This window comes from Oncorhynchus gorbuscha, linkage group LG22 (genome assembly GCF_021184085.1).
Source record: "Oncorhynchus gorbuscha isolate QuinsamMale2020 ecotype Even-year linkage group LG22, OgorEven_v1.0, whole genome shotgun sequence".
NCBI lineage: Eukaryota > Metazoa > Chordata > Actinopteri > Salmoniformes > Salmonidae > Oncorhynchus > Oncorhynchus gorbuscha.
Window position 1 is genome coordinate 28,998,406 of NC_060194.1, and position 15,284 is coordinate 29,013,689.

Sequence of the window (15,284 nt, forward strand, 5' to 3'; positions counted from 1 at the left end):
TATTGGGCAAATTACACACTGCCTGCCACCCCTCCTCTTCCCCTCCCTCTGTCCACCCGACCCCCCATATGTAAAAATGGTAAATAAGGGCAACAATGCACTCACTGCCGCGGAGCTGTCGACATTAGGCTTTTCTTCTTGCCCTCTCTCTTCTCTCTATTCCCCCCTTTCCCAAACCCCACTTCTCTTTCTTCTGTTCTCCTCCGGCTGGCTGTCACAAAGGCCCGGGCTATCACTCAGCCACCGTGGCAGGATGCAGATTTTTTTCCAGGAGCGTGACAATGGAAAGGGAAGATACTATCTCCTCTGTGTAGATATGACAATTGTCTGCACACGGAGAGCGCGTCTGGCGATCGGCCTGTCTCCTTATGTCGCACAGCCTGAACATGGTGATCATGGTTGAGTGTGTGTGAGTGGGAGAGAGAGGGAGGGAGGGAGGGAGGGAGGGGGGAGGGAGGGAGGGAGAAACAGAAGGTGAAACGCAATAAAAAATAACGTCTTTTCACGGCATGCCCCCATTCACTCTATTACTGCCATGATAAAATACAACTATTTTCTGTAAGTGATCAATTCATTCTTCTAATATTTAAAAATTATTACTAAATTATTCTCATTGTGTTAAATGGCAGCTCAATTTCATAATATATTATAGAGGATTCAATTGTTTTTTATTTTGCTATCTTTTCTGACAGGTCAATTAGTTAAAATGAAGTGGTTGTGTAAAAAGTTCCTATATTGGACTAATACGGACTAATATTAATCCTCTCAGTATTATTATCGATCTTTTCAAACCAGTGATGAATTTGTGTTGGTCCACTGATTACATGTATAGATTTCTGGCTGGTTCAATAAGGACAGGAGATGTGTAACATTATTTGTGTGTAAAACATGCATTACACCGTTGCCAGAGGCCTTGTGACAGCACCATATACTTCAGAAGATCATAAAGCCATTAAAATGTGTTTTCAGTTATTTTATAGACCAAATCATAGAAAAAAATAGTTTGTGCACACTTAGATCAATGCCAGTCTTAGTAATTTAATAGGCCAAGCTTTCAGTCACAAAGACAAAATCATGAAGAGTATGGGTGTGAAAGAGCAGGTTTCGCACAAGCTAATATAAAGATGTTTAAATAATCCATCTTTGAAATGTCACTAATAACACTTCAAGACAACTTCAAGACAAGACCACCTCTAATAGGGTGGTTATGGATGTGTTTAGCAAAGCAAAATCAAATGAAAGTTTATTGGTCGCTTACACAGATTTGCAGATGTTATTGCATGTGCAGTGAAATGTGTGTGTTTTTAGCTCAGGCTACTGGGTGGAGGCCGGCTAGTGGTGACTGTTTAACAGTCTGATGGCCTGGAGATAGAAGCTGTTTATTAGTCTCGCAGTTCCAGCTTTGATGCACCTCTACTGTTTCCACCTTCTAGATGGTAGCCGGGTGAACAGGTCGTGGCTCGGGTAGCTGAGGTCTTTGATGATCTTCTTGGCCTTCCTGTGACACTGTGTGCTGTAGATGTCCTGGAGGGAAGACAGTGTGCCCCCGGTGATGCGTTGGGCTGACCACACCACCCTCTGGAGAGCCCTGCGGTTGTTGGGGGACGGTGCAGTTGCCATAGAAAGCGGTGATACAGTCTGACAGAATTCTCTTGATGGTGCATCTGTAGAAATTGGTGAGGGTCTTAGAGGCCAAGCTGAATTAGTTCAGCCTCCTGAGGTTGAAGAGGCGCTGTTGCGCCTTCTTCACCATGCTGTCTGTGTGGAGGGACCATTTCAGGTCCTCAGTAATGTGCACGCCAAGGAACTTGAAGCTTTTGACCCTCTCCATTGCGGCCCTGTCGATGGTAATGGGGTGTGCTCTCTCTGCTGTCTCCTGTAGTCCACAATCAGCTCCTTCATTTTGTTGAGGGAGATGTTATTTTCCTGGCACAACTCCGCCAGGGCCCTCACCTCCTCCCAGTAGGCTGTCTCGTTGTTGTTGCTAATCATGCCTACCACTGTTGTGTCGAAAGCAAACTTGATGATTGAGTTGGAGACTTGCATGGCCACACAGTCATGGGTGAACGGGTAGTACAAGGGGGCTGAGCACCACCCTTATGGGGCCCCCGTGTTGAATATCAGTGTGGAGGAGGTTTTGTTGTCTTCCTTCACCACCTGGGGTCGACCCCTCAGGAAGTCCAGGACCCAGTTACACAGGGAGGGGTTCAGACCCAGGGTCCTGAGCTTAGTGATGAGCTTTGAGGGCAATATGGTGTCGAAGACTGAGCTGTAGTCGATGAACAGCTGTTGGGGTGGTATGCGTATTGTAGTGGGTCTATGGTGTCAGGTAAGGTGGAGGTGATATGATCCTTAACTTGCCTCTCAAATCAATTCATGATGACAGAAGTGTGTGCTACGGGGCTATAGTCATTTAGTTCAGTTACCTTTTGCTTTCTTGGGTATAGGAACAATGGTCGACATCTTGAAGCAAGTGGGGACAACAGACTGGGATATGGAGAGATTTAATATGTTCATTCACACTCCAGCCAGCTCGTCTGCACATGCTCTGAGAACTAATTTTGGGTTGCCTTCTGGGCAGGTAGCCTTGTGATGGTTAAAACTTTTAAATGACTTACTCACATCGGCCACGGAGAGAACAGCAGCACACAGTCCTTGTGAGTGGCCGGGGCCCGTGTCGGCGGCTTGATGTTGTTTTTCCCGAAGCTGGTGAAGGTGTTTAGCTTGTCCAGGAGCGAGACGTCTCGCTCAAAAATACTTTATAATCTGTGATTGTCTTGAGTCCCTGGCGGCAGGGTTGCCTAGTGGTTAGAGTGTTGGACTAGTAACTGAAAGGTTGCAAGTTCAAATCCCCTGAGCTGACAAGGTACAAATCTGTCGTTCTGCCCCTGAACAGGCAGTTAACCCACTGTTCCTAGGCTGTCATTGAAAATAAGAATTTGTTCTTAACTGACTTGCCTAGTTAAATAAAGGTAAAAAATGTAAATGTAAATGTAAAATATAAATAAAACATACAGTATGTCTCATGTCTAAGCCATTGAATTGTGAATCCACATCATCGTTTCGCTCTTTGATTGCCTTAGGGAGGTCATGGCTGGTCTGTTTGTAGACCTCCATGTTCCCAGTCACCCTACCATGGTTAAATGTGATGGTTCGCTCTTTCAGTTTTGCTGTTTTTGGTTTGGATAAGTCAGACCAATGTTACACAGTCCTTACGACGGGTGCTTCCTGCTTAAGTTTCTGCCTATAGTTGGGGAGGAGCAGAATGGAAGTGTGATCTGATTTGTCGAAGGGAGGGTGGGCGAGGGCCTTGTAACCATCCCGGAAGGGAGAGTAGCAATGATCCAGAGTCCTCGATGCACGTGTAGCACAGGAGATGTGTTGATAGAATTTCAGTAGCGTTATCCTCAGATTTCCTTTATTTAAGTCCCCAGCTACTATAAATGCTGGGTATAGAGCTACTCTCTCTGGGCATACAGAGGCTGTCCTGGGGCCCCAGCATGAGGAAGCTGGGGCCAGGTCCAGATCAAGGCAGGAGGACCGGGGCCAGGATTAGGATGATAGTCGGCCCCCAGGCTGGTCTCTGGGTCACCAAGGGTCTGGCCCTTCCTGATGTGTTAATCAGAATTATACAGCCCTGAAGGATGACCCAGCCTAGGACAACATCGAAGGGTGAGGGTACCCTATTTAACACACACACACACACACACACACACACACACACACACACACACACACACACACACACACACACACACACACACACACACACACACACACACACACACACACACACACACACACACACACACACACACACACACACACACACACACACACACACACACACACACAGAGGAAAAAGGCACACACACAGTAGCAAACACACACACACACACACAGAACCCTGGTTGTAAAAGCACAACACTCCGCTGCTAATCCCCTAATTAAGCATGCCTCTCCCTTGGTCCTCCCTGGTCCTTACCCCCAGAGGACCGTCACCGCCCCCCAGCCACAAAGACCCCCTCACAGCCCCAGGAACTGCCATTGTTTACCCTGGATTGACCAAGCAGACAAAGTCAAACATCTGAGGGGTTAAGGCTCCAGAAGATAATGGTGGAATAGAGGGGAGGGGCTGAGTCAAGGCTTTGAAGAGGGGGAGATCACACACCTAATCCCTGGATGAAGGGGTCCTCCAGAGTTCAACTGGTCAGGACATGGGGATGAATGAATACATGGGAAAATTGGATTGTCTCTGCTCACTTTGAATGTGAGACAGTCGGTTACAGTAGGACAGCACCAATTCTGAAGTTTCAAGTAGTCACCGTTAAATATCATCTATAGACGTTGAACATTGATTACACCGTTGACCGTTGTTGTATTGCATTGACCATGGGGTTACAGTGACCAATGACAATCAAAAGTTGGAAGGTTGAAAAAGTTTGTACTTCACACACTCACATACAGGCAACCTGCTGCTGTAAAATGACTGTTTTATTCACTCTGGCTTGATCTAAGGATAGAGCAAGTGTTCTTATTGTCATCCCAAGTTATTTACATTATATGTTCTAGTCCATTGTGTTTAGCTGGAGGAAGACATCTTCTGACCCTCTCTTCTTCTCTTCTCTCTCCTCCAGGGCATCCTTCTGAAGAGAAGTGGGAAGTCCCTGAATAAGGAGTGGAAGAAGAAATACGTCACACTGTGTGACAACGGCCTTCTCACCTACCACCCCAGTTTACATGTGAGTAACCCTACATTTAGTATATCTCCGTTTGTAGTGGACTGTTTAAGGGATATGTGTAGAATATACTTTACATTCATTAGCGAAACATGCAAGCTTGTCCCTCACAAAAAGTGGAAATTAATGATTTAACTGTTATGTACACATATTGATACATTTATGAAGAAGGTTTCTGAGAGATAAAAATGTTAGCAAAGACCTTTCAGCCTCTGATTATTAGTACCCCATCTTAGTGTGATTCTGATTATAAACGGGAGGGGGGGGGTAGAGTAGAGGCGGAGGTGGTGGTCATCTCTATCCCCCCACCCCTGTGGTGGCCGGGTAATGGAGACATACATGGCGCTAGCTGTTGCTGCTGTGTGCCCGCCACGCCCGGCCACCATGCTGGCTTGTATTTATAATGGCGCTCGCCGCTGTGCGTGGCGCTTGGCGGAGGCTGAGCGGCCAGCAACATCCGTCTCTGTCAGAGTCCCGCTGGGCCGCTAATACCTCTTAAACACTCCGCTGCAGCCAGCCGGCAGACAGCTCTGTCAGACCCCCCCCCCACCACAGCATGACATTGCTGCCCCACGCCCTTCCTCTCACGGTCTCACCTCTATTCTATGGTGGTAATGTTTGTCTAAATACAACAAATGACTTGGTTTTCAAAGGAAGATTTGGTGAAAGTTAGAGATGAGCATTTGTACATGTGTCCAGTCCAAATTTTTGCCCCGAGAGTCAGAGAATTGTTTTGTCCAATTTGAGATAATATATTCTATGAAAGCCAAATACAGTGCATTTGGAAAGTATTCAGACCCTTTGACTTTTTCCACATTAAGTTACGTTACAGTCTTATTCTAAAATGTATAAAAACATTCCCTTATCAATGTACACACAATGCCCCATAATTTAAAAGCAAAAACAGGTTTTTAGAAATGTTTTCAAATTCATTTTTTTATTAATAAACTACATCTCCCATTACATAAGTATTCAGACCCTTTACTCAGTACTTTGTTGAAGCACCTTTGGCAGCGATTACAGCCTCGATTCGTCTTGGGTATGACGCTACATGCTTGGCACACCTGTATTTGGGGAGTTTCTCCCATTCTTCTCTGCAGATCCTCTCAAGCTCTATCAGATTGGATAGGGAGCGTCAATTCACAGCTATTTTCATGTTTCTCCAAAGATGTTCGATCGGGTTCAAGTCCGGGCTCTGGCTGGCCCACTCAATGACATTCAGAGACTTGTCCTGAATCCACCCCTGCATTGTCTTGGCTCTGTGTTTAGGGTCCTTGTCCTGTTGGAAGGTAAAACGTTGCCCCAGTCTGAGGTTCTGAATGCTCTGGAGCAGGTTTTCATCAAGGATCTCTCAGTACTTTGCTCTTTTCATCTTTCCCTCGATCCTGATTAGTCTCCCAGTCCCTGCCTCTGAAAAACATCCCCACAGCATGATGCTGCCACCACCATGCTTCACCTTAGGGATGGTGCCAGGTTTCCTCCAGAAGTTACGCTTGGCATTCAGGCCAAAGATTTCAATCTTGTTTCTCATGGTCTGAGAGTCTTTTAGGTGCCTTTTGGCAAACTCCAAGCGGGCTGTCATGTGACTTTTTCAGAGGAGTGGCTTCCCTCTGGCCACTCTACCTTAAAGGCCTGATTGGTGGAGTGCTGCAGAGAAGGTTGTCCTTCTGGAAGGTTCTCCCATCTCCACAGAGGACCTCTGGAGCTCTGTCAGAGTGACCATGGAGTTCTTGGCACCTCCCTGACTAAGGCCCTTCTCCCCCGATTGCTCAGTTTGGCCGGACGACCAGCTCTAGGAAGAGTCTTGGTGGTTCCAAACTTCTTCCATTTAAGAATGATGGCGGCCACTGTGTTCTTGGGGACCTTCAGTGCTACAGAAATGTTTTGGTACCCTTCCCCAGATCTGTGCCTCGACACAATGCTGTCTCGGAAGCTCTACGGACAATTCCTTCGACCATAGCTTGGTTTTTGCTCTGACATGCACTGTCAACAGTGGGATCTTTGTGTGTGCCTTTCCATAATGTCCTATCAATTGAAATTACAATAGGTGGACTCCAATCAAGTTGTAGAAAAATCTCAAGGATGATTAATGGAAACAGGATGAGGTCCTGAACGCTCTGATGATGTCGTCGCACATCATCAGAGTGCACAACTGAACATTGTGCTCTCGGTTTGTTATTTTTGATTGAATCAAAACCGATATTCATTAAATGGATTCCACGATGCGGTTAGTTTTTAACAGCCAGGACCTCTATGTCTTGTCATGGAATCCCGCTTAACCTCTCTGGGATCGTTCAGGACGCTAGCGTCCCACCTCGCTAACAGCCAGTGATATTGCAGGGCTCCAAATTCAAAACAACATATATCTCATAATTAAAATTCCTCAACCATACAAGTATTTTACACCATTTTAAAGATACACTTACTCGTTAATCCAACCACAGTGTCCAATTTCAAAAATACTTTTCGGCAAAAGCAGAACATATTATGTTAGGTCAGCAACTAGTCACAGAAAGCATTCAGCCATTTTCCATCCAAAGAGAGGTGTCACAAATCAGAAATATAGATAAACTGAATCACTAACCTTTGACGATCTTCATCAGAAGACACTCCCATGACTCAATGTTACACAATACATGTATGCTTTGTTCGATCAAGTTCATATTTATATCCAAAAACCTCAGTTTACATTGGCGTCATGTTCAGAAGTGCCTCCAAAACATCCGGAGAAATTGCAGAGAGCCACATAAAATAACAGAAATAATCATCATAAACTTGAAAGATAAATGTTTTACATAGAATTAAAGATAAACTTAAAGATAAACTTGTTCTTAATGCAACCGCTGTACGGCAAAAGCACAATATTCAATATTCAATCATCTGAGAACAGCGTTCAGCCACAAAAACAAGCCATACAGTTACCCGCCAAATTGTGGAGTCAACAAAAGTCATAAATAGCATTATAAATCTTCACTTACCTTTGCTGATCTTCGTCGGAATGCACTGCAAGTTCTCATACTTCCACAAGAAATGTTAGTTTTGTTTGATTACGTCCATATTTATGTTCAAATACCTCCGTTTTGTTTGCGCGTTTAGTTTGCACGTTTAGTTCACTATTCCAAAGGCACAATGTGCGAGCGCAAAATCCAGACGAAAAGTCAAAAGAGTTTCATTACAGTTTGTAGAAACATGTCAAACGATTTTTACAATCAATCCTTAGGGTCGTTTTATAATACGTCTTCAATAATATTCTAACCGGACAATAGCATATTCACTACAGAGGAAAAAGAAGGAACGGTGCGCCCGCGTGGCCGCGCAGTAAACAACTGATTGGCCTCAGGCTAGTCCACTTGTTGAAACAGCTCTTATTCGACACCCTTCCACAATAGAAGCCTCAAACAACTTTCTAAAGACTGTTGACATCTGCTGGAAGCCTTGGGAAGTGCAATCTGGCCCCATAGGCACAGCATATTGGATAGGCAATCACTTAAATGATTTCCCACAGATTTCCATCTTCCTGGTTGGATTTGTCTCAGGTTTCTGCCTGCCATATGAGTTCTGTTACAGTCACAGACATCATTCAAACAGTTTTAGAAACTTCAGAGTGTTTTCTATCCAATACTATTAATAATATGCATATATTAGCATCTGGGACAGAGTAGCAGGTAGTATAGTCTGGGCACCTTATTCATCCAAGCTACTCAATACTTCCCCCTGTCACCAAGAAGTTAACAGACAGGTTTAAGCCTGCTTGACAGAGACGCTAAGCTGCTAGCCATAAAGCTAACGAAGTTGGTACCAGATTCGTTTTTCAATGGAGCCCTCTTTGTCTGAAGAAATAAATTAACGGTTCCAGCACTGTAGGAGCTGTATCTATTATGCACTGTTTCGGGACAAACCAGACCACTCGGAGTACCGATGCAGCAATTTTTTACTTGCCGAGGATTATAGTCTTGAGGTGGCTTCGTTGATCACGCAGGTCACCAACCTACGTAAGAAACTGGGGAAAACGTAGAGTGGAATGTTTACATTTTCTACACCGGTGGCTGGATGGCTTTCGCGCATGTTGGATGCATCTCCGCCTTGTCGTTTGTCATTATCCGACTGGCCGGTGTTGCCCAGAGCTCCCCCATCTGATAGCGGCATAGAAGTAGCTCAGCGATGGTCGATTATCATGAACCGTGGAAGCTGAAGACAGCTACTTCCCGCAAAGCTGTCTACACTCCTAACGAGAGGCCCGGAGAGGATACAAACAGAAAATAGTTTCGCCATCCTGGAGCCTGATCTTCCTGCACCTTCGTCACTGGGGGTGCCTGTGTCTGCGACCGCAGTGCCTACAACTACGAAATCAACATCGACCTTCTGTCCCTGCTTTGGATCGAGCGGTGCTTCTCCATCTGTCGGAGGCCTGCCACAGGCGCCGGGAGCAACGTGTTCAAGTTATCCTGCCTATCGCCTGTCCATAAAGGGTTCTCCGAATCCTGAGAGGCGTGGGAGTGGGCGGATTTCCTCATCCACTCCAGCTGGGATTCTGGGCAGATCCATGGTAAGAAATGTGACCATTCCTTGTACAAAAACAATGTCTTATCCCGGAGCTCGAGTAAATGACATTACTAAGTTGCTCCCGAATGTACTACGCCAGGACGTGGAAATCGATTCTATCGTAGTCCATGTGGGTTTTAATGGCATTATGAAGGGCAGTTCTGAATAGTTGAAACTGGATTTTAAAGAGTTGATTGACTCTCTGCTAAACACTAACAAAAGCTCCATAATATCTGGCCCTCTACCATCTCTGAATCGCGGCATTGAACGTTTTAACAGGATTCTTTCTCTTCACAACTGGCTACGTGATTATTGCAGCTCAATGGGTCTAACTTTTGTTGACAATTCCACAACCTTTTGGAAACAAAACACATTTTATAAGGAGGATGGGATCCACCCAAATCATTTGGGATCCTGGATCCTTTCACAGCACTATAAGGCTGCGTTGAGACAATGACTTATCAATGACTGAAGACCAGCTAAGCTAATCTATTCCATTGTGATGCAGAGTTTATAGAAAATATGGAAATGCCAATGGTGGAGGTGTTGCTGTTTATATTCAGAACCACATTCCTGTGAAGATTAGAGAGGAGCTCATGTCAAATACTGTTGAAGTAATATAATAACAAGTTCATCTGACTCACCTAAAGCCCATTTTGGTGGGAAGCTGCTATAGGCCATCAAGCGCTAACAGTCAGTATCTGGATAACATGTGTGAAATGCTTGATAATGTATGTGATATCAACAGAGAGTTATATTTTCTGGGTGATTTAAATATTGACTGGATTTCATCAAGCTACCCACTTAAGAAAAAGTTTCAAACTGTAACCAGTGCCTGCAACCTGGTTAAGGCTATCAGTCAATCTACCAGGGTAGTTATAAACAGCACAGGAATTAAATCATCAACATGCTTTAATCACAACTTTACTAATGCTGCAGAAATTTGCTTGAAAGCTGTATCCAGATCCATTGGATGTACTGATCACAATATAGTAGTCATATCTAGGAAAACCAAAGTTCCAAAGGCTGGGCCTAATGTAGTGTATAAGAGGTCATACAATACGTTTTGTAGTGATTCCTATGTTATTGATGTAAAGAATATATGTTAGTCCTGGTGTGTAATGAGGAGCAAACAGACACTACAATTGACATATTGTAATGATTTTTGTTGGTGGAAGAAGGAATAGACCAAAGCGCAGCGAGGTGCGTGTTCCTGATGCCTTTAATAAACGAAACACTGAATACAAACGAACAAAAGAATAAAGGAAAACCAAAACATTCCTGTATGGTGAAAACACTGAAACGGAAAATAATCACCCACAACTCAAAAAGGGAAAACAGGCTACCTAAGTATGGCTCTCAATCAGAGACAACGATAGACAGCTGCCTCTGATTGAGACCGATACCAGGCCAAACACATAGAAAAAGAAAACCTAGACCTACAACATAGAATACCCACCCACATCACACCCTGACCAAACTAAAAATAGAAACATACAAAGCAATCTACGGTCAGGGCGTGACACACATTTCTGAAATGGCTTATTCCAGTTGCTGATAAGCATGCACCCATTAAGAAAATGAGTGTAAAAACTGTTAAATCCCTGTGGATTGATGGATTGAAATTTAAAAATTATATGTTTGAGATGGATGAGGCAAAATTAATGGCAAAGAAGTCTGGCTCCACAACCGATTGGCAAACGTATTGCATATTGAGAAATCAGGTAACTAAACTGAATAAAAAGAATAAGAAACTAAAATATGACACCAAGATCAATTAAATAAAAAAATGATAGTAAAAAGCTTTGGAACACCTTAAATGAAATTCTGGGGAAAAAGGCAATTTTAGCTCCATCATTCATTGAAACAGATGGCTCATTCATCACAAAACCAAATGATATTGCCAACTACTTTGCTATTTTTGCCAATAAAAAAATAATTAAACTTAGGCATAACATGCCAGCAACAAATGCTGACACTACACATCCAAGTATATCTTACCAAATTATGAAAGACAAGCATTGTCATTTTAAATTCCATAAAGTTAGTGTGGAAGAGGTGAAAAAATGATTGTTGTTTATCAACAATGACAAGCCACCGGTATGGAAAACTACTGACGATAATAGCGGACGATATTGCCACATCTTCAATTTAAGCCTACTAGAAAGTGTTTGCCTTCAGGCTTGAATGGAAGCAAAAGTCAAATTCTACCTAAGAATAGTAAAGCCCCCTTTACTGGCTCAAATTTCTGACCAATCAGCCTGTTACCAACCCTTAGTAAACTTTTGGAAAAAATGGTGTTTGACCAGATACAATGCTATTTTACAGTAAACAAATTGACTAACTTTCAGCATGCTTATAGAGAAGGACATTCAACAAGCACAGCACTTACACAAATGCCTGATGATTGGTTGAGAGAAATTGATGATACAAATATTGTGGGGCTGTTTTGTTAGACTTCAGTGCGGCATTTAACATTATCGATCATAGTCTGCTGATGGCAAAACGTATGTGTTATGGCTTTACACCCCCTGATATAATATGGATAAAGAGTTACCTCTCGAACAGAACACAGAGGGTGTTCTTTAATGGAAGCCTCTCCAACATAATCCAGGTAGAATCAGGAATACCCCAAGGCAGCTGTCTAGGTCCATTACTTTTTTGAATCTTTACTAATGAATTGCCATTGGCTTCGAGGAAAGCCAGAGTGTCTATGTATGCAGATGACTCAGCACTATACATGTCAGCTACTACAGCGATTGAAATAACTGCAAAAATGAACAATGAGTTGCAGTTAGTTTCATGGCAAGGAATAAGTTAGTCCTAAATATTTCTAAAACTAAAAGCATTGTATTTGGGACAAATCATTCACTAAAACCCTAAACCTCATCTAAATATTGTAATAAATAATGTGGAAATTGAGCAAGTTGAGGTGACTAAACTACTTGGAGTTACCCTGGATTGTAAACTGTCATGGTCAAAACATATTGATACAACAGTAGCTAAGATGGGGAGAAGTATGTCTATTATAAGGCTCTGCTCTACCTTCTTGACAGCACTGTCAACAAGGCAGGTCCTACAGGCCCTAGTTTTGTCGCACCTGGACTACTGTTCAGTTGTGTGGTCAGGTGGCACTAAAAAGGACTTAGGAAAATTGCAATTGGTTCAGGATAGGGCAGCACGACTGGCCCTTGGATGTACACAGAGAGCTAACATTAATAATATGCTTGTCAATCTCTCCTGGCTCAAAGTGGAAGAGAGATTGACTTCATCACTGCTTGTATTTATTAGAGGTATTGACATGTTGAACTACTAGCGCACAGCTCGGACACCCATGCACACCCCACAAGACATGCCACAAGAGGTCTCTTCACAATCCCCAAGTCCAGAACAGACTACGGAAGGGGCACAGTACTAAATAGAGACATAAATAAATGTAACTCTATTCCACATCAAGTAAATCATGCAAGCAGTAAAATTAGATTTTAAAAAACAGATAAAAAAACATGTTATGGAACAGCGGGGACTCTGAAGCAACACAAACATAGGCGCATACCCACACACACATGATAGCATACGCACTATACACAAACGTATATATGTGGTAATGGTGGAGTAGGGGCCTGAGGGCACACAGTCTGAATGTATTGTAATGTTTTTTAAATTGTATAAACTGCCTTAATGTTGCTGGACCCCAGGAAGAGTAGCTGCTTCCTTGGCAGCAGCTTATGGGGATCTATAAAAAATACTAATACAAAAACCTGAGCTCAATTTCGAGTCTCATAGCAAAAGGTCTGAATACTTATGTAAATAAGGTATTTCTGTTTTTATTTGCAAAAAAAATAGTAAAAACCTATTTTAGCTTTGTCATTACAGGGTATTGTGTGTGGATTGATGAGGATTTTATTTGATCCATTTTAGAGTAAGTCTGTAACTTAGCAAAATGTGGAAAAAGGGAAGGGGTCTGTCTGAATACTTCCCGAATGCACTGTATAGTAGAGAAATTGTAATTTGCATGCAACATGAATTGATTACATTTGTTTTTATTAAATTATTTTATTGACTGGGTGGTAATGCCTTAACTTTAGTAGCCATTATTAGCAGAGCAGCGTAGTGTTACAGTGATGTATGTAACTGACTAGCTAGCTGCTAATTATACCTATCGTAGTTCATCAGGAGCATGTCTACTAACTCTGTCTTGAATGTCTGTCTGCTACCTCACTGACCAGAGCTGAGGCAGAACAGGAATCACTGTTACATTAGCAGACATGTGTTTACTACCATTCTGACTTACCAAGCAGAGAGAGTTGGAGGGAGAGAACGTGGGAGGGAGGAAGAGAAAGTGGTAGAAAGAGAGAGAAGGTGGTAGAGAGAGCAGGGGAGACTAGGTGGGAGGGGGGAGAGAGCGGGAGACAAGGTGGGAGGGAGAGAAAGAGCGGGGGAGAGAGGTGGGAGGGAGAGAGACCGAGAAGGTGGGATGGAGAGAGCGGGAAAAGGAGAGAGCGGGAAAAAGAGAGAGCGAGAAGGTGGGAAGGGAGAGAGGGGGAGAGCGAGATACAGAACAAGAGTGCGAGGATCCCTTTAATTTCACAGTCAGCCAAGCCATCCACACAATCACCTTCTGTTAATTCTATCTGCTACATCAATTAAATTGTTTGTAGAAACTAATTGAATGTGGCTTAATCACACATCTTAATAGCTTTGCACGCTTCGATCTGGCTGTTAATTCCAGCAATAAAAGGAAATGAGAGCGAGGAGCGCTAGCTGGCTGGGTAATTAGAGAGGAGGCAGGGGAAGAGATGAGTGCTTTATGGAACCCTGATAAAGGAAGGAGAAAGATTGAGGGAGAGATAAAGGAAAGGAAGAGATGGAAGGGGGGGGGGCATACCAGGCAAAAGGCAGAGCGGAGAGTTCTCCTCTGGCTTTTTCTGCTGAGCTCAATGATTTTCACCTTGGCTTCCCTTCCTCGTCCATTTGGGGTGGTGATGTTGTTTTAAATCTAAATCGTTATGAGAGAGAATGAGACCGTTTGTATTCATTAGTCTACTCCATGGTTCTCCAACCCTCTTCCTGGACAGCTAACCTCCTGTAGGTTTTTGCTCCAAACCCAGATGTAACTAACCTGATTCAGCTTATCAACCAGCTAATTATTAGAATCACGTGCACTAGATTAGGGTTGGCGTGAAAAACTACAGGATGGTAGCTCTGCAGGAACAGGATTGGAGGGTCCTGGTCTACTCATTAAGTCTATAACTGAGCTAGTTTGTGAGGCAGCGTGGGCACAGGTAATGTTCATGAAATGGCTATCTGTCAGTCAGTTTTGTTACTGTATGTCAGGATGGAAGTTATATCATTAGTTTGTAGTTTTTAAAGGTTTTTCATGATCATCCACGTTTAGACTAATGAGATTGACTCAGTGTGTTTTGTGATGTGCGTTCCAGGACTACATGCAGAATGTGCACGGTAAAGAGATTGACCTGTTGAGGACCACGGTCAAGGTGCCAGGGAAGCGACCACCCAGAGCGGTCACCACCATCGCCCCCACCGCCAGCCCCAAGACCAACGGGCTGACCAAGGACCGTAGCACCCTGCAGCTAGGAGTGGGCACTGCAGGTAAGAGGGCCACCCTATAGTCACCACTCTGGGTCCATGCCAGACCTCTGTACCAGACCTCGGTCAAAAACATATGCCAAATTATTTCAAATAAAATGATAAGCTACCCTTTATTTAATTTCCATGTTACAGTGGAACAAATAGAATAGTCCACAAAAAGCTAAATTAAGCACACCTCAAATACTTGCATATATTTCAAAAGTATTTGACTGAAGTCTGCTCTCCAATTTTGAGGAATCCACATCTGTTATAATACAGACAAACAGAGTAGGTAGAAGTTGCCTACTAACCACTGATACAGGGTCAGATATTTATTCCTCCTCTTAACAGTTATGGTCAGGTTTGGGAGTAAAATAATCCGATTTGAGATCTGCGGCTATAGGAACAACT

At 43.5% G+C, this 15,284-nt stretch overlaps 1 protein-coding gene across 3 annotated transcripts in view; it reads left to right on the forward strand.

Moving 5' to 3' along the window:
- LOC124009166 (arf-GAP with GTPase, ANK repeat and PH domain-containing protein 3-like) overlaps nt 1-15,284 on the forward strand; it is a 286,671-nt gene that overhangs the window by 205,119 nt on the left and 66,268 nt on the right. For all 3 annotated transcript variants that reach the window (XR_006834233.1, XM_046320712.1, XM_046320711.1), the window contains exons 10-11: nt 4,638-4,742; nt 14,723-14,894. Coding sequence is in view for 2 of the 3 variants with exons in the window: in XM_046320712.1 (XP_046176668.1) it covers nt 4,638-4,742; nt 14,723-14,894 (277 nt within the window). In the remaining variant the exon portion in view is untranslated. The remainder of the gene's footprint in view (nt 1-4,637; nt 4,743-14,722; nt 14,895-15,284) is intronic.